Source organism: Pieris napi, chromosome 7 (assembly GCF_905475465.1).
Source record: "Pieris napi chromosome 7, ilPieNapi1.2, whole genome shotgun sequence".
Classification (NCBI taxonomy): domain Eukaryota; kingdom Metazoa; phylum Arthropoda; class Insecta; order Lepidoptera; family Pieridae; genus Pieris; species Pieris napi.
Window position 1 is genome coordinate 2,368,072 of NC_062240.1, and position 25,449 is coordinate 2,393,520.

At 34.4% G+C, this 25,449-nt stretch overlaps 1 protein-coding gene across 1 annotated transcript in view; it reads right to left on the reverse strand.

Moving 5' to 3' along the window:
* Positions 1-25,449, reverse strand: part of LOC125051160 (protein O-mannosyl-transferase TMTC1-like) — a 94,556-nt gene that overhangs the window by 61,685 nt on the left and 7,422 nt on the right. The window contains exons 2-3 of the mRNA XM_047651335.1: positions 18,676-18,804; positions 6,708-7,509 (exon numbers count right to left, since the gene is read on the reverse strand). Coding sequence (XP_047507291.1) covers positions 6,708-7,509; positions 18,676-18,764 — 891 coding nt within the window. The 5' untranslated portion in view covers positions 18,765-18,804. The remainder of the gene's footprint in view (positions 1-6,707; positions 7,510-18,675; positions 18,805-25,449) is intronic.

Below are 25,449 nucleotides of genomic sequence, written 5' to 3' on the forward strand. Positions count from 1 at the left end.
TTTAGTACTTTTCCTTACATTTGCCTACAATGCTAGGATATTAAAAGAAATAATTCATGTAGTAGTAACACAATAGGACAATTTTTAACATTTAAAACAGTTGAAAAAATATTTGTTTTATATTGTTTATGGTATAGAAATAGTTTATACGCTATTTTATAAGTTTGCAAGGTTAATCGGGTCAATCTTGATGCCCATAAAGTAACATTATCATCATTAGCTTAATAAAGTATAACATTATTTTATAAAAATAATATTTGTTTATGTAGGTAATAATGTAATTTATATATAAAATTCCAAATTCATAGCGTAGAACTGATGAGAAGAACGTACAGTAGTACAAGACACACTTCGCTACTGTTTTTGTTCGCCAATCTTTTGTTTTTACAACATAAGTAAGTATAAGTAGCTGCAATCATTACAAATCACATAATAATTGCCAATATCATTATTATTCAAGCACTCTCTTCACGTACACTAAGTAGCATTCATTTGTTTATATGTGTCATTCACGCTCCCCAAGATGTAACTAACCACAAAGCACTTTAATACTCTAAAAGGTCGGTCGTCCACGTATGTTCCCATTCAAAGATGGCGTGAGCAATCACAAAAGAGCGGAAACGAGCAGCGCAGAAACACAGCCGTTAATAAACGTCCTTCCTCGATGTCGTACGCCATCGAGTTTTCAAAGAGACATTTTTGTTTCATTTAAAAATCAAGTTTCATTTCACAAGCTGCATCTCTTTGACATCTATTCACGAACACGGTTCATTCAACGTTAGCGCACGCATGTAAAGAATTGTAAGGTATATGAAATCTTTAGTCAAATTTCACTGAAGCATTGGGTTATACAGATATATTAAATACTTAACATACTTCTATTCGAAATTCAAATTTAAGTGAATTTCCATATGGACTTTTGATTTGAAGTATGACTACTGCATTTAAAATTTAATAACGTGTACGAGATATCTTGCTGCATTCAATGTTTCTTATGCAATCACAAAACGAGCTAGGTCTGGATATCTATAGTTTCTCCCTTCACACTTTGAAATCGATGTTCGTTTAGTTTTAGTAATTTTAATTGTTTTGTTTAATATTTGAATTATCTCTTCGCGTCATGTATGCCTATAAGCTTGTCACATTAAAAATTGTATATTGTGGTTCTTTTATCAATGTATCTGTGTGCCGGGCGTTGGCAAGCTTTTATCAATAAAATAAAACACAGCGTGGTTTATTATCATTATATCGTTTCATATTATCTAAAGAGATATGTTTTATACTAGCACGTATAAAAGACGTTTTGTACACAAATTGAGAATCTTTTTAAGCTCTTTGCAACAAAAGAATTCAATTTACTCGGATAACATGAAAAATAGCTCGAGTGATATATTTCACAGGCAGACGCCCGTTTTACTGGTCCAGGGCAATCTTGGGACATTCAAATTGATGGTAAGGGTACGTTTCACCATTAGGGGGGCCTTATTAATTCCCCTTTCGACAGGCCGACCGAGGAGGTCATAAATTCACCTCAACCAAAGGGATGACCAATTTCAGAACATTTACGAGCCACAAATTACGCGACCACTGAAATATACTCGGGACGAGTGCCGGGTGAGACGAGAAAAAGCCCAAATGTTAATTTAATGTTGAAAGCTACAGAGCTTTAGTATTCAAGATAGGAGAAATATCGGCCACCCGCGAGGTCCTAATTTTATGCAGAGTAAATGAGCTGTGAGCAAGCCCTCCCGAATCGATACTAATTTAGGCAAAGCTACAATTATTATGAGTAACGTACAATATAGTCAGGGGATGTTAAAATAAATAAAAACTTTATTTATGGCAAAATATTTGTGACAAAATCCATATATCGCTAGTCCCCACACTAGGGAGTCCCTGTGTTGTGGGTAATTAGATAACAATTAGTCGTACATGGTACATGTTTAAAACAGTTTTTTGAGAAAAAATTATATCGAAAATTAGTGGCACGACATTCAATCCTGTCGTGGTTTTGAATTCCTTCTGTGCATCTGCCATTGTGTACGTCCCTTTGGTCAATGTGGCAGTTTTACCTTTAAAGGTGGCAGTATTTCCTTCCTTCCTTTCCTATTATCCTGTGTATTGCGATACTTCTTGTTCTGGGGTCAGCGGTACTAGGGTATATACCTATATCTACCAGGCGCCAACTTAAATCTTTAATTAACTCATGTACAGTGTACACTTGAACCCCACGGCACAAGAGTTTCTACTCCAAAGGGCTTAAATAGCTTTATTATTTATTAGTCAAGTTAGTTAGACTTACTTATTAGTTAATGTTCAAAGATGCCTTAGTGAAGAGACAATTTACAAAAAATAGGTTCATATTAAGTAACAAACTATTGTTCATTTCTTTTTTTAATATTATTCAAAATGTGACCAATCAGAGAGAGAATTTTAGATAGACTTGGCGAAAGATAGAGGAAAATGGAATAGTCTGGAAAAGACTCGTGAAGAGGTCCTTTCAACTAAGGATTGAATAGAAATATTTTATACTAGTCAAATTTTAATTAAATTTATAATTAAGAAATAGCTATCGACTTTATCGTTTACTGGGGTAACTTGAGTGCATGGGCCAAGATCGAGCGGTGAAGAAGGCCAGTGGTCGGAGTCCAGTAGGTTGGTCTAGGTACCGCTGGGGAGTGGAGGACCTGCTCCGGCATTTGGCAGGGGGAGAGATGGCACAGGACAGGAAGATTGTCATTTGGGAGACCAAGACACTTGTTGGGTCACGGAGCCAGCGGGGTTAGTTAGTTATTTAAGACCTTTAAATAACTTTTATTCACTAAACATCATTACCTATACTTGACCGTAAAAATAACAAAACATTCAGAAACTTTGTGTTTTGATGTTTGTTTTATTTGTGCGATATACAGTTTGGTAACGTTGAAGCTAACTGTTTTATCACTTTATTGCATGAGATGGCATAAACTTGCGAAAGCTTTGGCAATAAAACGCTACTATTGGGCCATTGTATGTTGAATAAGGTCGAACCTAAAGTATTCACAGATGCGAAGAAAATAAAAAGTCATTGGCATAGTTCTACCAAACGAGCGTCTATAACAAGGAACTTCCTTTGGAATATCAAGACGAATAAATTCTTCAAAGTTTTATAGTATGACACAATATTATTTTACATATAAACCACCATTTTCTTTACTAAATTGATCATTACCATACTCGATTAATCTTATTTAGTATATTAATTGTGAAAATCTCTCATGTGGCAAAAGCCATATTAAACATAAGTGATTATCTTTTGTTAGGACATAAGTCTTCCATTCAATTCAATACATCAGTTTGTCAAATGATGCCAAACCAAAACAAGTATTGCTTTAGTAAGTATTGTATTAATTCTTAAACTTTCTTTGTATGTATAGGTTAGTAGCCTCAGCGTGCGATTCTAATCCCTGATATTGTAGGTTCTATGTGCTGTGCGCCAATGAACTTTAATCTATGACGGTACGGTACGGTGAAGGAAAACATCATGAGCCCAAGCGTGTGTCAAGCACAGAAAGCTGATCACCTACTTGCTTGCTTGCTTAATCATGAAGCAAATACAGAAATCTGAGGCCCAGACCTAAAAAAGTTTTTTCAAAATTGTGCAAAATGTATCAATTGAAATCCAATTAGCAACGGGACCGTATGATATATATGTAGTATAAGTAACAAGTATAAAAATGCTTTCATGTATTAATTGCTTGCGCAGTGTAATGCTTCATTTAATGGCAATCTTTCGCCCACTTAATCTGGGTTATAATGGCTTCAGTATTCACAATCGAACAAACATCGTATATGGAGTGTTAATTGGAACATTAAAATTAATTATTATGACCCATCAAGCGATTTTTCATCATCCAATTTGTTAATGTTTTCTCGATAGTTATTTCTAGTGATACAAGTTGTAGTTTTTGTTACATAATTTATTTTTCCTTTCAGTGCTTGTTTGGTGCCTGGAAGAGATTGCTTGAACGCGATTGCGCCCGTTTCCTTCCTAATTATTTCATTAAGGAAATGTTAAATAAAAAATAGATAGTGTAGTATTGTAAAATAATTACGTAAAACAGTACCACTATTGTTTCTATAAATATCTTCCAACCGATCTACTACTTAACACTGGCTATAATTATATTGTATTACACTTTGACGTTTGGACTAATTTCTCTACCCTAAGATACTTAACATGCGAAAGCGGTAGCATTTACCCTACCCAACAAGAAACGGTCCTTATTTGAACAAGATTGTTGACTCGGTTGAACTAATACTCTAGTTGAGAACCCATGCGTAGGCATATTAAACAGAGAAAACAAACACAGAATTACTCATAATAACTTAGAAATTATCATAATCATTCAAATTCAAAATCATTAATTTAGGTAACACAATGTAGGTACACATACATCTTAAATTCTTTCAATTTTACATTTACTGCCATTTCTCAAATCAAAGGCGTAGAACAGGAGAGAAGAACTGGCAATAAACTCTACGCCATTCTTTTTAATCACCAAGTGTTTTGTTTTACAAAATGTTTGTAAGGAGCTGCAACCATTACACCATGTTCCACGTGACATTAAATAATGAATAGTTAATTAATCATAAAAAAAACAAAGATTTGTCCTTTATCAGCAGTAGACATGGTGAAATAGGAGCACGCACTTACATTATGGTAGGAAGAACACGCACATACATTATACATCAACGTATCAACCTGCTGATTGACTGTTGATTAAAACTGTTATTTTAAATTATGATATGTTTATTTGCATTTGTTAAAGAGTTTTGTGTTTTGTTAGATATAATAGAAAAAACTAAAGAAACAAAAAGACAAAAATATCAGAAAGCAATATAGAATTTACATTGATTCTAAATTACATTTACTACCAGATCGCAAGTCAAGGGCGTAGAGCGTAGGGTGGGCAAGAAACACTGGCAAGAAACTCTCTCTGAACTGGAGCAAATCAATCATTTAAATAATCGTCAATTGTCGTTAATGCGAAATATGAAACGTGTAACGAAATGCTTTTGGTGGAGTACAAAATTAAATTAGTAAAATTTATTTTTATTCAACAAATATTATGCTTAAACCTTTCTTTTTAGGTCAGTTGGATAAATATACTTTACATTCTAAGTACTTCAACGGGCAGTTAATTAATTTTACAAATATGGTAGAAATTCTCATTAAGCGAGACCCACGTAATATCATCTGCATATCCATGTCCAAAAATTTAATTTAATTATATACCTGTCCTTTTTTAATGCTCTTGGTGTTGCCTGAAGGTTTTATATTATTTATTTTGTTTTTTTTACTGGCAACCCAATTTCGATAATTATAAAAAAAGTAGTTTAGCTAATTGACTTGTATCCAGAACAATAGTTAAAAAAAGACTAAGCGATAGTGGAATGATTTGGTTGGTACTAATTTCAGTGCTGTTTGTTCTGATATCTTTAGCCTATCAGTTGTAGAATAACTCAACGAGTGAATTAACATTATCGAAATATATATAATATTATTTTGAATTTAATATGATAAGACTTGATAACATCTATGCTCAGCCTTTGATTGCCCGTGTATACCAGGTTGACGGGGTATATATTTATATAGCAATCCAAATCGCTATTTCAAGTAGACAGGTATTATTCTATTAAGCTATTATAAATTCATTAAATTACTAAATCAGATTTACTTTAATTGTAACGAATTGTCAGGTTATTTACAGATAAATAAGAGAACTTTAGCAGCCGTCATCTAATCAAACTTCTAACCACGACTTCAAAACAATCAAGACGTTCAGAGATACAAATTGGATTAGAAGGATTATGAAGGTAGTTCCGTTTCGCTAATAGTTCCCGAATGGTATTAGTGATAATACCTTTATGCAATTTTATATATAACATGCCATATTTATTTAACGCGAAATTTATTACATCATTAAGGTTCGAGTTTTAAGACCAATCGTGAACAGCGAGAGATTGCGTTTATAGTCGATAAAGAAGTTTTATTTAAATGTGTAGTACACTATTATAATATGTGCAAGTATCTGTATAGATATGAGTATATTTTATATTAAAAATAAATCAGTGGCGCTACAACCTTTTTTAGGTCTGGGCCTCCGATTTCTCTATATGTTTCATGATCATTTGTCAATCTAATAGGCAAGTAGGTGATCAGCCTCCTGTGCCTGACACACGTCGGTTTTTCAGGTCTAAGACACGGTGGTTTCCTTACTATGTTTTCCTTCACCGTTACAGCCAATGTTAAATGCGCACATAGAAAGAAAGTCCATTGGTGCACAGCCGGGAATCGAATCTACGACCTAAGGGATGAGAGTCGCACGCTGAAGCCACTAGGCCTACACTACTCTGAATAGTATATAATATAACCTATTTTATATACTACTATACTATAGTATAATCTCCGTATATAGTAAAAGGAAAGTAGCGGGTGCAAAATATATAAAATACTTAGTATATCATATTACACAAAGTAGGTCTCAAAGGGAATAAAAGTTGATATCCATATCCCGACCTTTAAACCCCGAAACAAAAACCCTTCAATTTCGAACCGTGATATACGATATCAAATGGTTTTATGACACCTTTTAGTCAAATAATACATCCAATATCCCCGGAACGTAAATCTAATATCTATAAAAGAGAATTTTACATCTTACCTTTGAAAACGTCTCGTCCTGTCGAATATCTCTCAAGAAGTCGTATATTATGCAAAGAGGCACCACCATAATAGCCGGCTCCTTGCACAACGTCGCAGCAGTCGCGAACAAAAGTGTCCCCACTAAAGTGCACCATTGTAAGAATTCACCTGTATCTTCACTTGCACACCCGTTACAATGACACTTATTGAGTTGCACGGGCCCCACGCTAACTTCACACACATTAAACACTTTCAGGGGTCCAGATTTACCAGCCTTCAACAATTTCCTAACACTAATCAATAATTGTTGTACGAGTCCGTGACAACTTAGACGAAAATCTTCAGCGTCCAGATGTCGCGTGAGAATTTGTTTGTAACTGTCCCTACATTGTCGACGATGGCTCCTATTTCTGATTCTCAAATGTTCCGTGTATAAGAGGAAGCTCAGTAGAAAAAAGTTGCATGCGGCCAGGTCGGCTCTACCCACAACTCCAGCGACGGCTTCAGTGTGGATTGGATGTGAGGCGAAGGTCAAACCGGTAACCACAGTCCCCACTTTCATGCAATATGTGGGTAACAGCCGCTTTGCTGTTATCACGACAAGTGCAGTGGCCGTCGAATGGAAGAACACATTGAGGAGATGGTAACTCCAGGGTTTGAATCCGCTGAATGCGTAATTGAGACGATACGTTGCGACGCACAGCGGTCTGTACGAGCCGTGGGACCCAGGATCAGTGAGCGGTGTTCCCCAAAAGTCATTTTCAAATAGCGCCTTAATCGGTGTATGTCCGATGACATCTGGGTTCGAGAGTATCGCCCGTCTGCAAAGAAATAATGAAATGTTACCTTTCATGTATATTAACACCCTTCTTCGCTAGGTTATAATCGCTTAACGCAAGTGCGTCTAGTGCGTCTAGTAGTAGTAGACGGATAACCTGTGTACGGTTTAAAACCGTACAGGTATTTCAATGTAAACGACACCATGCAATACGATTTGCTAGTGCATTCATTTTCATTATACATATTTTATTATATTCACTTATGTTAGTTCGCATTCAGACGTCGTACCGGGCGCGACACTTATCCCAATCTCATCTCACCCCATTTATTTAGTCCATTGCAGTTTATATAAGTAATTAAGTCTTTAAATATCTTTATAATTTATACCAACCCCGAATAACTTGCTTAAAATATATTACATTTTTGAAGTTATACTTCTTTTGGCGCATTAGTGAAAAATGATGAGAGTAAATTTTTACAATGCGCACGCACACCGTCACAAAAAATGGACACCCTAAAGTTAGCTATACTCGACATTTTAGTTTTTTTTTAAGTTTTACTTTTGGTGCGTTAGGGAAAAATTATGAGAGTAAATTTTTTCTATTGTTAGTGTCGTTTTTTCTACAAACCTAGAATAAGGAGAAAGATTAAATTTTTGAAAAGATTTTTATCGTGTTACGCCAAATGAGCATAACTTCTAACGCGTGTACATAACGCACACGTTTTTTTTTGTACAACAAGGGCCAACGGGGAGTGAGCTCATCTATTGTTAAATGGTACCGCCGAATAGAAACTCATATTGCCAGAGGGCTCGGCCTTGTCAGCGTTTTCACTTTTAGAAGGTACCTATAGCACATTTTTCAATGTTGGCTTAGAAGTAATCTTTTGTTGGTCTACTTTTGGCCTTGATTAATCTAAATAAAATACTTAAAAAAGAGTTTTCAAACATACTATACATGTCAATGTCTCTAACGTTAGTTTCAACTTCAAAATTTATGGCTAGTTTTCGTGACTATTATATTAAAAGACACCGAAATCGGTAGATAATCGTGACAGTTGGCGTAAAATGCCATGGGAATTGCTCAAAACGACTTTTGTCACGTAGGTTTCATTACTAGATTAAATGCCGTGACGGTAATACTTTTATTAAATTAACGTTTAACTTACATCAATTATATTAAACGACTAATTAGACCATTATGGATATGTAGTTAATATTAGGTGTATAATTCGTCGCTGACATTTATATTCAAGGTCTTTGTTTAATTTATAATTAAACATGATACGCACATTTGTGTAGTGTTAGCCTATCTATGATGTCGGATTCCATCTCGTCAAGTGGTTAAAACAAACAAGACCCTGAGAACGTCCGTTCGAAGCTTGGTAGAAAAGGGTTTATGTGCGTATATGCCTTATACTGTGACGGAAAACATTATTATAAAACCTTCGACGGCCGAAAATGGCAATTAAAGAATACAAATGAAACCGACGCTGAATGTCCTACAGGCAATATGGCATGTTTATTAAACAGAATCAGAAAAATCTGAATTTAGGCGTGAACAGATGCCACGCGGATAAGATATATGCATATTTCAGGTAGTCTATGAAAAATCTAGGATACATTCCACGTTTTTTACACGAAGTTGGAAATAAGGACAGGATGTGCTCTAGTAAGACAGCTCAAAACAGCAACCGTTTCATATTTTTATGTAATACTAGCTGCCCCCGCCAACTTCGTTTCTCCTAAATGTGATTTTACTTAGCCTACCATTTAGTACTATACTAACATGGAACATTTTGCTATGCTACCCCAGAGACTGTTCGGTTTTCCGGAATGAAAACTTTTTAGGTTGTTCTGTGAATTTTTCTCTATATAAACTAAATAAAAAATAGGGGTTGATCGTAGGGTAGATAAAAATTAAGGGTTGTACGTATTTTTGTATGCTGTATCATATAAAAAATAAAAACAAAAAAAATTGTCTAAAAAATAAAAAAGGGGTGGACACCCCTTATCACTTAGTGGTTTGAATGATAGATAGTAGCCGATTCTCAGACTTACTTAATGTGCATATAAAAAACATAATAATCGATCGAGCCGTTTCGGAGGAGTATGGGAACGAACATTGTGACACGAGAATTTTATATATTAGATCTTTATCTATTTTATGTAAATCGTTATTTATAATAACTATCTCTTTATTCTTTTGGAAATACACTTACATGAACGTAACGGTAGTAATTAAATTCATATCGAAACAATCATTGTTTCGCATTGGAAGGTAAAGATCCCTTGTAAGAACACCTTGCCTCATACCCCGTTGCCCCACGGGATTAAGTTCGTCGCGTGGTATTTTTAACTAGAGGAAAAATAATTTCGGACGAGCTTATTTAAACGTTTTTGAATTAAAATAGGAAAAACAAATTAACTAGGAACTTAAATACAGTGGATTCTATAAAGCTATCTCCCCCGGGTGATTGGAGTTAGAACAAATAAAAAGAACAGTGAAATTCAACTGCCTCAACATTACTCAATTTAAAAATGTTTGTATAAAACTTACACTTATAAAAATCACGATAGAATTGTGGGTTTGTGATAGGGATACCGAATAGATAAATAAACCTTAGTTTCCATATCCTATAGCTTTGATTTCCGGTTCTTGACGATTATTGGATTTTGTATTATGTGGTCACTATGTCTTGAAACCGAACTTTAATTATTGTCCAACTACAAAGAGAAGTATTTTTAAAACTTTTACAGTGCTGAAATATAACACTGCATAAAGACCAAACTTTTAAATGTTCTAGTGGTTTTTTTTAATTAATATTATTATGAATAATTTAAAATAAATTTTCTAATTACTGCTACAATAAGGAACTATGATATTAAATAATTGATAATACGTAAATAAAAGCTCCAAAAATAGCCTAATTTTTTAGGTTAGGTAAACAGATAAACATCTGTATTAAGTTGGTTAAGGTACTTTATCTCGCGTAATTTTAATGTATTAAAAATTGTTTACCTTAGTTCCTTCTGATTACCCTGCGTCTATTTCATTGATAATATATGTATTTTTCTTAATCAAGAAGACATTTAAGAATAACATAATGGAGTATGAAACGATTTCGGAGCGTGACGCACTACTACAATTATGGAAGTTTCAAGTAGCTGAAGGAAGCCTATATCCAAGATCCAGCTCTACACTAAAGACCTAACCTAACACTAAACTTTATATAATACCTACATTCTAAATTCAATTTTATATATATATATATATATATATATATATATATACTAGCCGTTTCGCGCCCGCTTTGCTGGACGAATTAAAATAAATTTTATGTTTCATTATTTTATTTTTTTTCATATTTTTATTATTCTTCTTTTTAACTTCCCGCTAAGAAAATTGAAATATTTCGAAAATCGAGTTTTTAACAGATGTTGACGTTTTGCGGTTCTAGGAAGCCTCTTTTGTTTTTATTAGCGGGAAAATTTTTCATAAAAGTAAAACAGAAATAAAAAAATGAAGGAACGTTGGAATTAAAAAAATAAATAGCCATAAACCATCTAGGAAAAATTTTGCATCGAATGGTGGTAGTTTCATGTCGATACGATCAGTGGTTTAAGCGTGAAAGAGCCTCAAACGAACACCATTTTCTTTTTATATATATAGATAATATATATATTTTAATAGTATTGTGAATACTTAATTCGTAAGGTTGGAAATAAATAAAGACTTAGTAATTATAATCAAACCGAGGAGTCATACACAGTACTATCTGAGCAGTGATGGCATAGTAGAAGTATGCCTCTCACGTCACTCGTTTGAACCCCGCCAATGGACGTTGTGTGTTAACACTCGCACAGGAAAGGAAAACATCGTGAGAAAATCGGCATGCCTTTGACCCAAAATGTCGACGGCGTGTATCAGGCACAGAAGGTTCATCAACTACTTGACTAGAAAAAAATCACAAAGCAGATATCTGAGGTAACGAGAACCTGGGGTTTCATTAATTATATAAATATTTATTTTTAAAAATACTTTGCGTTCCATATTTGAACCATTACAGAACATTAAACTTTATGAGAATAATACGTTTATTTTTGTAAAAAAGTCTTGTTAAGTTCATTCCTTATTTAAATAAACTTTGCAAACATTTCAATATAATATTAGGATAATCGGATATGTGGAAATAATGTAAGATAAAATCCTATTTTACATGACGTTCAAACAGACCCCTTTTATCCGAGACTGTTAAAACTTTCGTTAAATTAAGCCTTGAATATTAATAAGTGTAACCAACAGTGAAAATTTTAGATTACATTTCCTTACGTTCGACTATTAGTAACTAATATTTTATTATATATAGTAGCAACTCAGTGAGGAGTGTTGGCCTAGCGGCTTCAGCGTGCGACTCTCGTCACTGAGGTCGTAGGTTCGATCGCCCCGACTTTGCACCAATGGACTTTCTTTCTATGTGCGCATATAAAATTCGCTCGAACGGTGAAGGAAATATCGTGAGGAAACCGACATGTCTTAGACACAAAAAGTCGACGGCGTGGGTCAGGCACAGGAGGCTGATCACCTACTATTAGATAAAAAAAATTGATCGTGAAACAGATTCAAAAATATGAGGCCCAGACCTAAAAAGGTTGTAGCGCCATTTTTATTTACTAGCAACTCAGAAACTTAGATAAAATAGAGATTTATATCACGTAGTAGATTACCCGTAAACCAAGTTGTCAATAATCGATTCTAGCAGCGTAGTTAATATTTTATGCAAATGAACCCACCAAAATTATTTTCTTGTAAAATGTTGCCACGACACAAAAAGTAATTAGATCTCACTTCAACATCCGGAGACTACTCTACTATTGACATTACGCTCCAAAAAAAAGTTACGTAGGCTTCGAGAAAAAAGGTAGATGACCTTGCACTTTACTAGGTTCGGCATAGTTTTAGCTTCTATTTACAGAATAGAAATAGAATGGAACAGTTATTAACAGAATCACCTTCTTCAATCTTATGATATTTTTATTACCACCCCGTACGTGCAGAGAGCATATTTATTATTCAACAATCGGAAAATTTACCTATTGATCCCTTATATGTACCTTCATTTTAGATTTGGATCCAGTAAATAGCCAATTGAATAATATATTTTTATGGGCCAAACCGTGCTTACTATGCGAAGAGGAAAAATCATCCCTAAAATTCAGCTATTGTATTGCAAATTGTGAATAAGACGCCTATCCCTTCATAGTATTTACATAAAAACTTTACTGAGTATTTTGTTCATAAACGACTTTTATTTCGGACTAATAATACTTGAACGACTGAAAATAGAATTTGCCGGACACGGTGAAATCGTTCTTTCATTAAAACTGAAACCCTTTGTGACGCTAAATGAAACTACTTTGTACTTTGAGATTTTGCTTTGCTATATTGATATACGAAAATTTCGATCCTCGAATAGTCTTCAAAATGGCACCAGTCTGTTCTTTTTGGCAAATAATTTATAAACTGACATAGTATTGTCTTTTATTAACATAAATTTTACACATTTAAAGAAAACACTTTTTTACCGGATTGAAGTTGTGTATTATTAAAAACTTATAATTATTTTACACTATTTAAAAAAAACCGACGTGCGTGCTTTACAGCGTGCGTGGTCACGGTGACTGAAGACATAGGTGTTGAATGTCAAAAAGTATCACAGCTGAAGAAAAATATGTCAATAATTATAAGTTTATAATAATACATAACTTCAATCCGGTAAAAAAGTGTTTTCTATAAACTGCCCTGCGATTCTGTAACTCACTTTTCGAACTCACACAGCGGTTTTCGCATAGGCGGTCGCTCTCAAATCAGTCGTGAAGCAGTCATTTTATGATTTGGCATTTTGATAAACAATAAACTACAAGCTCCCACCTTTTCCGAATGCCAACCATCGAGTTACAGAATCGCAGGGCTGACATGTTATTTACATTACAATGTAGATTTCAATATTTGTTTTCGATATTATTCCAATAGTCTTAAAGCTTGTTTTTGTACGTCTGGAATAACAAAGATCGTTTTATAACAGTCCGGAGAAGTCCAACAAAAATGCATGATTTCCGGAATGGTTTCAATAAAAACTAGTTTCATTTCCCAAACTTAGATTGAGATAAAGTTCAGAAAACTCCAAGAGAAAGTTGCGGGCAGCTGCGGCGCGTCGTCACGTAAGGCTTCAATTACGAAACACTGGAGTGGTTTGCAGTGGTACAGGACAAAGTTCAACGATCATTATTGTGCAAAGAAATTTATTACAGCGAGAATACGGCCCGGATTTACGGCACTACGCCGATAGACTACAAATAACATAGTTTATTTTTATTTCCTATAGAATCAGTGAGAAAGCAGAGACAACAAAGAGATGTGATCACATCTGATCGATTCCGTGTTTATCTTGCGTGATGTAATTTAGCGTAACGTGACATTCGATTGACTAGACAAACTTTGTGTGTTATTATTTCCTTCTTTGATATGTGGAAATCAAATCAGCTCTGTATCCCTATAATGGGGATGCCATTTACATAACAAATATATTTTATACATATTAAAATGGATAGGATAGTGGAAGTAATAGTAAGATACGTGAGCAGTGTGGGTAAAAAGTGGACGTTATAACAAGAAAAAAAACTTTAGAGGTGTCAAGGGACACCCGGATGGAACGAAATTCCTTTCGATTAATGGTATCATAACAGTATGATAGATTTTCTCGACACCAATCTTACGACGAAAAAAAAAAGCCAACATCACGAGGTGTTCTCAGGCGGTCACCCATCCAAGTACTGACCTCGCCCGACGTTGCTTAACTTCGGTGATCGGACGAGAACCGGTGTATTACAATAGCAAATACCAAAAAAGTGTCGTGACAACTTTTCGTAAGAATTTTTTCCGTCTAGCCCCCTTTCACAACGCGCGATAAGGAACTTCGTTCCAATAAATAAAGAAATCAGTGGCGCTATAACCTCTTTAAGTCTTGGCCTCAGATTTCTGAATCTGTTTCATGATCATTTTTAAATATAATAGGCCAGTAGGTGATAAGCCTTCAGTGCCTGACACACGCCGTCGACTTTTTGGGTCTAAGACATGTCGGTTTCCTCGCGATGTTTTCCTTCACCGTTTGAGCAAATGTTAAATGCGCACATAGAAAGAAAGTCCATTGGTGCACAGCCGGGGATCAAACCTACGACCTCAGGTGTGAGAGACGCATGCTGAAGCCACTAGGCCAACACTGCTCTTTGTAATGACAAGAAACGAAAGAAAATACTTAGGGGGTTTACCATATAGAATGGATGAATGTTAAAAAGTCGGATATACAAAGCAACCATGGATGGTGAAGTCGGGTTGGGTCGGGTTTTGCCATGTATATTATTTCGAGGAAACATTTTTTTAGTTCAATAAAAATGACTATCTACTATAATAAAAAATAGGGGTTGATCGTAGAGGGGTGAAAATTAAGGGTTGTATGTATTTCTGTATGTTGTATCATAAAAAAATAAAAACAAAAAAATGTGTCTAAAAATTAAAATACTTTTTTTTTGAGTGGACACCCCTTATCACTTAAGGGTTTGAAAGATAGATAGTAGCCGATTCTCAGACTGAATATGCATACAAAATTTCATAAGAATCGGTCGAGCCGTTTCCGAGAAGTATGGGAACATTGTGACACGAGAATTTTATATATATATAGAGATATACTATTTACTATTTACTTAATCTATATTTTTATTCAAGTAAAACGTCATCTAGGACTCTTTATACTATTAAATTATATTTTTTTAACTACACACGGAACTTATTTATAAGGTATCGAATTAATTCTTACTATTTTGAGTATGAATCACAAAACTATACCGGCTTATCTCGAAACCAGCCACGGAGTAATTAATTAAAATGTAAATAATATGATGGAAATGCAAAACTTATACAGTAATCCCGGCGGCGCTTGCAAAGCGGATTATGGAGACGACATCACAGTAAGCCTCATAAGTAGCTGCATATCAACCAGCCAGATGCACTGCCTTGAGATGCACTTACCACTCAATATGTAGTGATGTTAGCAAATAGCCTGCATATGTCAATACTCTGACTGAGGTGCCTGTGCAACAATAATACAATTTGAAACTATAATAATGCTACTGTAATGCCTTCAATATGCTTTTGATATATGGAAAACATAAAGTTACAAATAATCCCGTAATAAAAAAAGGGTGCGTGTACTTATGTACGCGCATAAGAAGTTATACTTCTTTTGTATTATTAAAAATAGTTTTTGATTGCATGCAAATAGTTAATTACAATTAAATAATCAAAGACTGGAAAAGGAGTCATTATAGTCAATACAGTTCAGTTTACATTTGAAAAATTACATAAATAAATATGTATTATTATTCTCTTACATTAAGTGTAACATAAATTCTATTATTATTTGAATGTTGTTTTTAAATTATGTTCAATGCCGTAGCATCTTCCGTGGGCAACTTCATTCTGTTAATCTTGTGTCACGGTGCGCGCGCATTGTAAAATTTCACTCTCATCAATTTTTCATAACGCGCCTAAAGAAGTATAACTTGAAAAATATTTATTTATACAAGAAGAAAATTAATTGATATATTGTTTGCATTTAAGATTTATAAGAATCAGGTTGTTTGATACCCCAGGCATCCCTTTAAAGTAAAAAAAATATTTAATCATATAGGTAACATAATGTACACATGACTTGTCAGTAAAGAAATACATATGAATGCTTCTAATTTTACATTTGTTGCCAGTTCTCAAATCCAGGACGTAGAACGGTAGAGGAGAACTGGCAATAAACTCTCCGCCACTCTTTTTAATCGCCATTTTTTTACACAACGTTTGTAAGGAGCTGCAACCATTACACCATGTTCCACATGACACATTAAGTAATTTAAAAAAAACAAAGACTTGTTCTCTATCAGCAGAAGGCATGGTGAAATAGGAGCATGCACTTACATTCTCGTGGGAACAACACGCAGACACATAGTCGAAACAACTAACATAACCGCATACACGAATTCAAGTACGACCAGTCACCACAAGTAGCACCCGTTCACTAGTATGACGCATGGTCAGCCATCGGCCCCCTATTAATCCCTATTAATTATATTTTAGGGACAGAGACAACCCGACGCATGGACGCCGCCAAGTAATGACATTTAAGTAAGCAATGACTTTATCCCTGCTTTCAGAAGAAAGCGTTTTGGCCAAAGCTTGGTGATATCTAGATTGAGCAATCTGATAAACGAACTAGATCTGGATATCCATAGTTGCTTCCCTCACACTTTGAAATTAATCTTCCTTTAGTTTTTATAGTTTTCATGCTTGTCACATTAAATCTTGTATTTTATTTTTCTTGTACCAATGTATCAGTGTGCCAAACGTTGGCAATATTTTATAAATAAATAAAAGAACGATATATGTATAAGACTATTAAGCTAGTAAGAATATCAAATAGATTTGGCTCGCCTGATTATGAATGACATGCCATAGACATGACCTTGCTCTTTGATCCTTTCCAGAGCTGAGAAGCCTTCAAGGAGGTGATTCGTAATGTAAGAACGTAACTATTTCGTAACCGTAAGATACGAAATAATCCGCGGATCTACCTAAATTGATGAAGAATTTGGCAAGCACGTGGGTTTCTTCAAAGTATTAATAGTTTAGAGTTGATTGGTACTAAAAACTAAATAATAAATATCTTCAATTAAATACAGTTTTACCAACACTTTATATATATAAATAGATAGTACTTTACAGTCTGAACAGTGTTGGCCTATTGGCTTATGTGTGCACCTCTTATGCCTGAAGAAAGTATTGGGCCGATTATCGTCACCGTGTTTCCGTTACGAAAATCGTGGTAGAAGACGACCACATAGGCGATGGAAGGACATATTTACAAACATGATGGGAAATCTATGGCGGAGAAACGATGAAATGAAAGCGAATGGAGAAGGTTCTATATAATATCGTTTGAATAAGAGCTTTAAAATTATTTACAAAAATATTATCTTAACCGCATAAAACCATTGGTCAGGCAGAGATCGAACACACAAAGCCAGCGATGAACATAATTCATAGTCATAGGAACAATAAAATATATGATATACCGAATATGATCGCTTATTATCTTGAAATACCTCGTTAGTTGTTACTACAATCGACAACTGTGTTAGCTTTCGCAATTAACATCGCAACGTTATGAAAACAATCATTGTTATTAAAGTCAAATTTATTTTAACGAGCTTTCATCCTTTCTCAAATTACGTAACTTTTGAATCGCACTTAATGATACAATAAAGCCTTTTAATTATCGAGGGTTATTTAAATAATTACGCTTCAGATTTAAGTAGGCATATTGTGAATATGTTTGTTATATAAATGATTAAATTTAAGTTTAATCATTCAACTGTAATAACTCAGAAATGTTTTATTATCATTACATAAAAAAAACAATAAATCAGTGGCGCTACAACCTCTTTAGGTCTGGGCCTCAGATTTCTGAATCTATTTCATGGTCATTTCAATGTAATAGGCGAATAGGTGATCAATCTCAATGCCAGACACACGCCTTCGACTTTTTGGGTGTAAGGCACGCCGGTTTCCTCACGATGTTTTCCCTTACCGTTCGAGCGAATGTTAAATGCGCACATAGAAAGAAACTCCATTGGTGCACAGCCGAGGATCGAACCTACGCCCTGAGGGTTGCACGCTGAAGCCACTAGGCCAACACTGCTCATTATCATTATATAGTTAAGCAGAATTCATCTTTGAATAGAAAAAAATAACACCTTCATTTTTTTGACGTATTATTTTAAATGTCACAAAACGGATTGAATAATTGGTTGCCTACTATAATCCCATTGGCAGTTTTGACCTCAGATTTCTGCATCTTTTTCAATACACTTAACGCCGCCTTCCGCGTATCTTAAGTTACTTAGTTGGTCTTACGGTTAGATTCAGTCGAGACAAAGTAGAAGAGTAAGATGTCATACTTGGCACAAAGTCTCGGTTTTACATCGTACCCAAAGACATGTCGGTTTACTCAGGATTTTGCTATACAAAAAATCATTTGAACACAGCCTGGAACCCATGTTTAATAAGGAAATGTATGAATATAAAAAAAATTATATATATTACCTGTCATCGTAAACAAATCCCGCGTCAAGCGTATTGTAGTAGAGAAGGAACGCTAGTAGCGAGCTCGCAGCCGTCACCCATTGATCCATGATGTCTGTCGCTACATCACTTTGTCAGCAGTTACCACGTCTGTAACAAAATAATAATATTTAACACAAAACTAATGTAAGAAACATTTTTGTTATTGTTACCTTCGCATGTATTTTATTATTAAGTACGTATGTTTTTATGTTAAAGTTCTGTATTCTATTTTATTAGTTATTAGCTGGCCTGGCGAACATCGTACCGCCTAACAGTCGATTCTTTATTTTTTTTAAATACTTATTCTATCTACTATTCGGGGCACCGGTCTAGCTAGTAAGATAAAAAAAATTAAGTTGATAAGACAAAAAATACATTATGTCAAAAAATAAAAAGTTACCCTCCACTAACACTTGAACTTTATGATATGGTATTAAAGTTCAAATTGCCTTTAAATATTATTACGAATATTTTGTATGGGAATATAGAAAAGTGTTGTTTTTAGACTTTTTCACTCATTTTTTTTTTCCGTAATTTTTCTCTCCGTAAGAACCATCCTCGTACTTCAAGGAATATTATAAAAAAAGAATCAGACAAATCGGTCAAGCCGTTTTCATGTTATGTCGTGACAACGGAAAACGGGTTTCATTTTTATATACATATATAGATTAGCTGACCCGGCTAACTTCGTTCCGCCTAACAGTCTAATAATATCGTGTTAACTTTAGTTAAACTTAATTTTGGATTTCATTAAGGTAATAACATTAATATAACTTCTTTGCAAATACAGAAATGTTTTATTGCTTGCCATTGCGAAAGAAGAGTGGCAGTTTAACACATTAGGCTTCTTCTCTCTAGCGCCAATATTGCGATAAAGCACGTTATATGTTAAAGCTCTTTCTGATACACAATATTTTTTGATGAGGATGTCTTCGATCAAGATCAAAGCCTGGTTATGCATCTCCTTATTCAACTCAAGATCGGAATTTCTTGAACTGACACAAATTAAATGTAAAATGATGCGTAGTTTTGTCAATAGATGCACCACAGGCTGTTTGCATTCGTAAAATTTATTTATTGTTATTCGATAACTTTTCCGATATTTTATTACTTATTCTGCTATTTGGAGCAGAGAAGAATCCACCAAAAAAGATATTACTAACATCGGTCCAGCCGATCTTGAGTTATAAGTGGTGTAACTAACACGACTTTGTTTTATATATTTATTATATATATTATATTATATGCCTTTAAACTGCTAGTGTTTTTAGTTCTTTAAAAATGTTTTCCGTATATTGTGTTATTATGATGTAATGGACCAGTACCACAAAGAACGGTTCGGTGGCGGTCGATACACAATTTTATACTAAAATAATAAGTCCTAAGTACATACTTCGTTTTGATATATCCTTACCAAGAAGAAAGGCAAACACTTGTCAGTCGTAGGATATGGAGAAATTATATTAGTTTGGAAACAATAAGAGAGGTTAGACTGATAACCTACTGATACCTAACCTTGCCTTACATAAAACACTCACTACAAAATTATAAATTGAATACGTAACTATTAACAAATATAATTAACAAAAGGGTATAAATAAAAATAAAAACGCTTCTAACTTAATCCGAGTGAAACAAAACATGTGACGATCGGCCGAGTAAAAATATTTTAGTATTTCGAACAAGTAGTGTCATTGACTTTTCCCTACTATAACAAACAAGGGAATGACGTAAGCATCATACTATTTTATATGAAACAATATTAATTCATTAAATTGTAATGTCTTGTGCAATACGTGTAATAATATTAATTTTTTTTTTTAATACCCTGAGCTGATAACGAGGACGAAGCCTAAGTACTAGTCTTAGTACTACTAGTAGCTACTAGTAGCGACAGATATTAATCGTGGGTAGAGTAAGTACTAGGTATACCTTTCGTGTGTAAAATCACAAGTGATTTTTTTTAATCGTTTCAACATACTACATCCATAATGAAACTTTCCATAACTATTTATAAATTAGAAAGAGCGAAAACAGTACAACAAATTAATTTCAAAGTTCCACGTCTAAACTTAAACTCGTATTTATTTCGAGTATATTGAACTTCCATGACTGGAAAAACACCTTGTAATTTACGGCAAAAGTTCCAATACAATGTGGCTGTGGAAAGAAACTGGCTACGTGCTTTGTTGTGTGGCTTAAATCTTATATTAAGTAACAAGTGCTAAGATATAAATCAATAAAATAAAATATGAGATGTTCATTGATAAATGTAAATTATAAATAAAGGATGACTGATTAAATAGATTCTATTCATTAAACATTATTTTCTGATAGATATTTAACTTTCAGAACAAGTGTTCTGTCACAAACGAAGTCGTTTGTTTGAACTTTTTGAACATAGAAAATGAGAGTAATTACTTATTAGTAATAGTGGTCCGAACGCGATGTAGACTCACTGTGGACGTCCTCTGCCCCATCTAGGGGTTATTAGGTCAAGTTAAGTCAATAGTGATTGAGAATATTATCTCTCTAAGGGTCTGTTTCACAATGTATGGATAAAGTGCCAAATAGCTATGCAACACATAAATTATTTGGAAGATAAATTGTGCTATTTGACATTCATCGGACTCATAACTTATGATGGACATTATGTGACGAATAGCGGTATCTGACAGTCGTGAAACGCAACAATTGTGTTTATCCTACCAAGAAGTAATAAATAGCTAATTTGGAACTTATGTAGAACTTATCCGTATATTGTGAAACAGACCCTAAGGCTATGTTCACATGTAACGCGCGTAAACGCGCGTCAACGCGCGATCAAATTTGGAGAGCGTTCAGATGATGAGCGCTAACGCGCGTTGCGAGAGTACTCGTCAGTCTAGTTCGGTAGAACGTAGAAAATGGACGTGGAAGAGGCTATTATTTTGTGGTTATATTATAAAGAAAAATATAGAAAAAGAAAACGTACACATTGGGTTCATCCAATTTTGAAAAAAGATACAAATTATATTATATATTTTAAACAAATTTGCTATATTCCAACTTGCTGGCCTTTTTTCTACTTCATCGATTAGTAAGTCGATGTCAATATCTTCAATTTCACTCATTTTAAATGCGAGAACAAAATATAATTACGAAAATTAACAAAATTACATGCGATCGCGATGAAAGCGCGCGCTCATCTGAACAGCAAACGGACATTACATTAATATCAAAGCGCGCGTCAACGCGCGATCACCTGCGTCTAGAGACTTTTTCTCTGAGCGCCGCGTTGACGTGCGTTAACGCGCGTCAACGCTCGCTCATGTGAACAGTTGTATGAAAATACCACAATGTCTAGTCGCACGATTTGAAAACGCGCGTCAAATTTTTGCCATCTGAACATAGCCTAAGTGAATATTGTACTCGCATTCATAATTGCCAGTAAACGTCAAAAGTTACTTGAATTAATGATATACGATTTTGATTGAAGTATCTTACATCTTACATAATCGAACATACAAAAACAAAAATATAAAAGTCACTGCTATAGCATATAAAGATTATTATTTACACATCCGTTGCAATTTTATTAAATTAAAGTAAAAAATGGATCACTCGCTTTAAGCCTCTTACAAAGCGTACAGCTCCAACTACATTATTCGGATTACTTACAAAAATATTCTTTTAAAAATCACATTTTCCTACGTTTATTTTAAAAACCCCTTTTTACTTAGGAGAAATATAATCCTTAATCTGCGAGAGCTTTTAGATTTTGCTGTGTTTAACACACCACTCCTTTCACTATTATAATTATTTTTTTCTTTCTTTTTAATGTTAAAATGTAGACTAACTTGACGTGAATTCTTCTGAATATATGTATTGATGTGTGTGTGTATTAAGTAGCGTGTACAAGGTGCCTTTCCTGCGGTGGATTTTGGCAAGATATTTTCGACCTCTTCAACAAGAATTGTTACATTATAGTCAATTGACATAAAATCATAATGAATTCCGTAACCTAAATTAAATTCAAACTTGTGTCTTCTTTGGGTTAAATTTAATTTTAGTAGGTTTGTAAACACTTTGCTACTCTAATCTTCGAAAATACTCTCCTTAAAGTTTCAGCTAGCGGGCGTTGACATATCGAATATTGTCCAGTTTCGCGGATATTTGAAAGGAAAGGCTAAATTAGCCTCAAAGAAGCTCGGTGTACAGCAAGGCGCGACGTTACTTCATTCCGGGCCACTGCATAAAGCGCAAATTCGGCCCCACTTCCTGTTCTCACCTCTGAGCGGGAGCTCCCCCGTACCAGCTACTTCCACTTGACCATATTCAACGTAGAGCTATTCGAATCGTCGACAGCCAGTCACGTTTCTAGTGGCTTGATCCTTTGGCGTTGCGTAGAGATGTGAGGTCGCTGCATCTTCTACCGCATGGAGTTGTTCGCATTAATATCAGAAGTGTGTTTCATCATCGGACATTGAGGCGAATACAAAACTCAACCACCAAACCAATTCAAATTAGGGTCCTTCAAGAAAAGAGCGTACCAATTCTGAAAAGGCCAGAAACGCGCTTGCGAGCCTTCGGGCTATGTGAGTGTGCATGAGCGGCCGTATCACATAACATCAGGTGAGCCTCCTGCCCTTTTGCCCCCTGTTATATAAATATAATCGTATCGTACATACAGACATAACAGGATCTTATATAATATGTATAGATGTACCAGAAACTGATGCCAGTTACGTGTAAAGCTTAGTTAAATGTTATTAATTTCGATACAAAACGCCAAAACTCATCAGGCATATTCTCAATAAATTAATTCATGTTAGAATTATTTTTATTTACACACTCAGTGAATGGCTACTAGATATTAATGTATATGTATTACATAATTATTTGTTTATATGAGCACCTCACTATACCTTTATGAAATGTCAGTTATTTTTATAAATCATTATCTTTGTAGGTCGTCTGTATAACTAAGTAATATATTATATTTAGTATATATTTTAGTAATGTATTATATTTCAAGGGAACTTAAATTATTTCCTAATAAGTATATCAAAGCCATAATCTCAGTTCCAAATGACATCCAGTATTAATTACTATAAACCCAAACAGGCTTTTAAAGGTATATTATACATGAATAACATTTTATAATTCTTTATACTAAAGTATTTTTCTCAAACTTTCATATTCCTGACTACGAGGCTGGTTTGACGTAAACAAGTGATTTTAAGTGACTCGTTCAGAACATTATTCACGGCCGCGTCGTCACATTATACAGATTTACTTCCCTCCCTTACTTCGTCACTTTGGTTTTTTTCAATTTTACACGATACTTACGAATAATTAATGGTTTTATCCAAATCATGAGAATGGAAATGTTATTTTCTAAACAGTAGTGTAATCGTGTTTATAAAATAAATGTATCCCCAGGGAACTGTATGTTTTCTGCCGTACATCTATTCCTTTGAGAGCCTTCCTAGAGGGAATGTTCTAACTTCTATCAATGAATTTTATCTAATCAAGTACAGATTACGGATTCTTCTTGCCTATTATGAATCATTAAAGACATACACAGAGGGCGGAAGCCAAAAGTTGAGTTTCTTTTTTTAAATCTTTTTCAGTCCCAAACGTGAAAATCGATTAAGATGCTTTTTCCAGATCTAAAATAGTTGGGAAACTAAGTACAGAACATAATTTTCAGTTCTGTTAATACGAAGCAAAATAAATTTGGTTCATAGCCCTTCTTTGATCGCGACTGCTACTGGGATGCTGCCTGTGCTCTTTTTGTCATTTGTAACATATACTACGTATATGTTAATAATAATAATATGTTGCGTATGCATTACAAGCGTGAATAAATAATAGTTATTTAAAGTCTCATAATACGTATTGGGGTTGAATTTTATTTCGTTTCAAACACTAACCAATGCGTCTCTATAACGATCTAGATAGTTTAATTTAAAAAAATAGTTTAATACCGTGGAACTTCAAGCGTATTATCACGTAGACGATTTATGATCAGATAGTCAATATCGCTAAGCATATTAATAGATGCAAGCGGTTGTTAGCTCATCAAAGAGTTATATAATATAATAATGTGGGCAATATAAAGGTGATCAGCCTGTGCCTGACACACGCCGTCGACTTTTTGGGTCTAAGGCAAGCGGGATTACGATGTTTTCCTTCACCGTTCGCGGGAATGTTAAATGCGCACATAAAAAGAAAGTACATTGGTGCACAGCCGGGGATTGAACCTACGACCTCAGGGATGAGAGTAGTACGCTGAAGCCACTAGGCCAACTCTGCTCTATAGATTAAATATGCTTAATACTGTACATTTTTAAGTCAAACTATACAAATTCATTTCAAGTCATAAAAATAAATAAACCGTCAAAAGACGAACAAAAAATCTCATAAAGCGCTAACGTTTAGTAATCAACTGAACCACCTATGAATGGCAAAGGTCGTTCACACCATATTTCACATACTGGAAAAGGCTGTATGTAGGCTGTCGCGAATTTAGAAATAAGTGCAAGCTATATTGTTCACGAAAACGACAAGGAAAATGTTTTCTAAAAATTTAATATGAATTCCAAACGCTATAGGCTAAATTACATTTAAAATATACTTTTAAATGTGATTTAGAATAAATGTTCTTCTTCATTCTTCAACCTCCGTGTTTTGATAACATATAACTCGAGACGTCGTTGGTTTGATTACTGGTGGAAAAATAATAGTGCCGGCTACATAAAGTCAGAC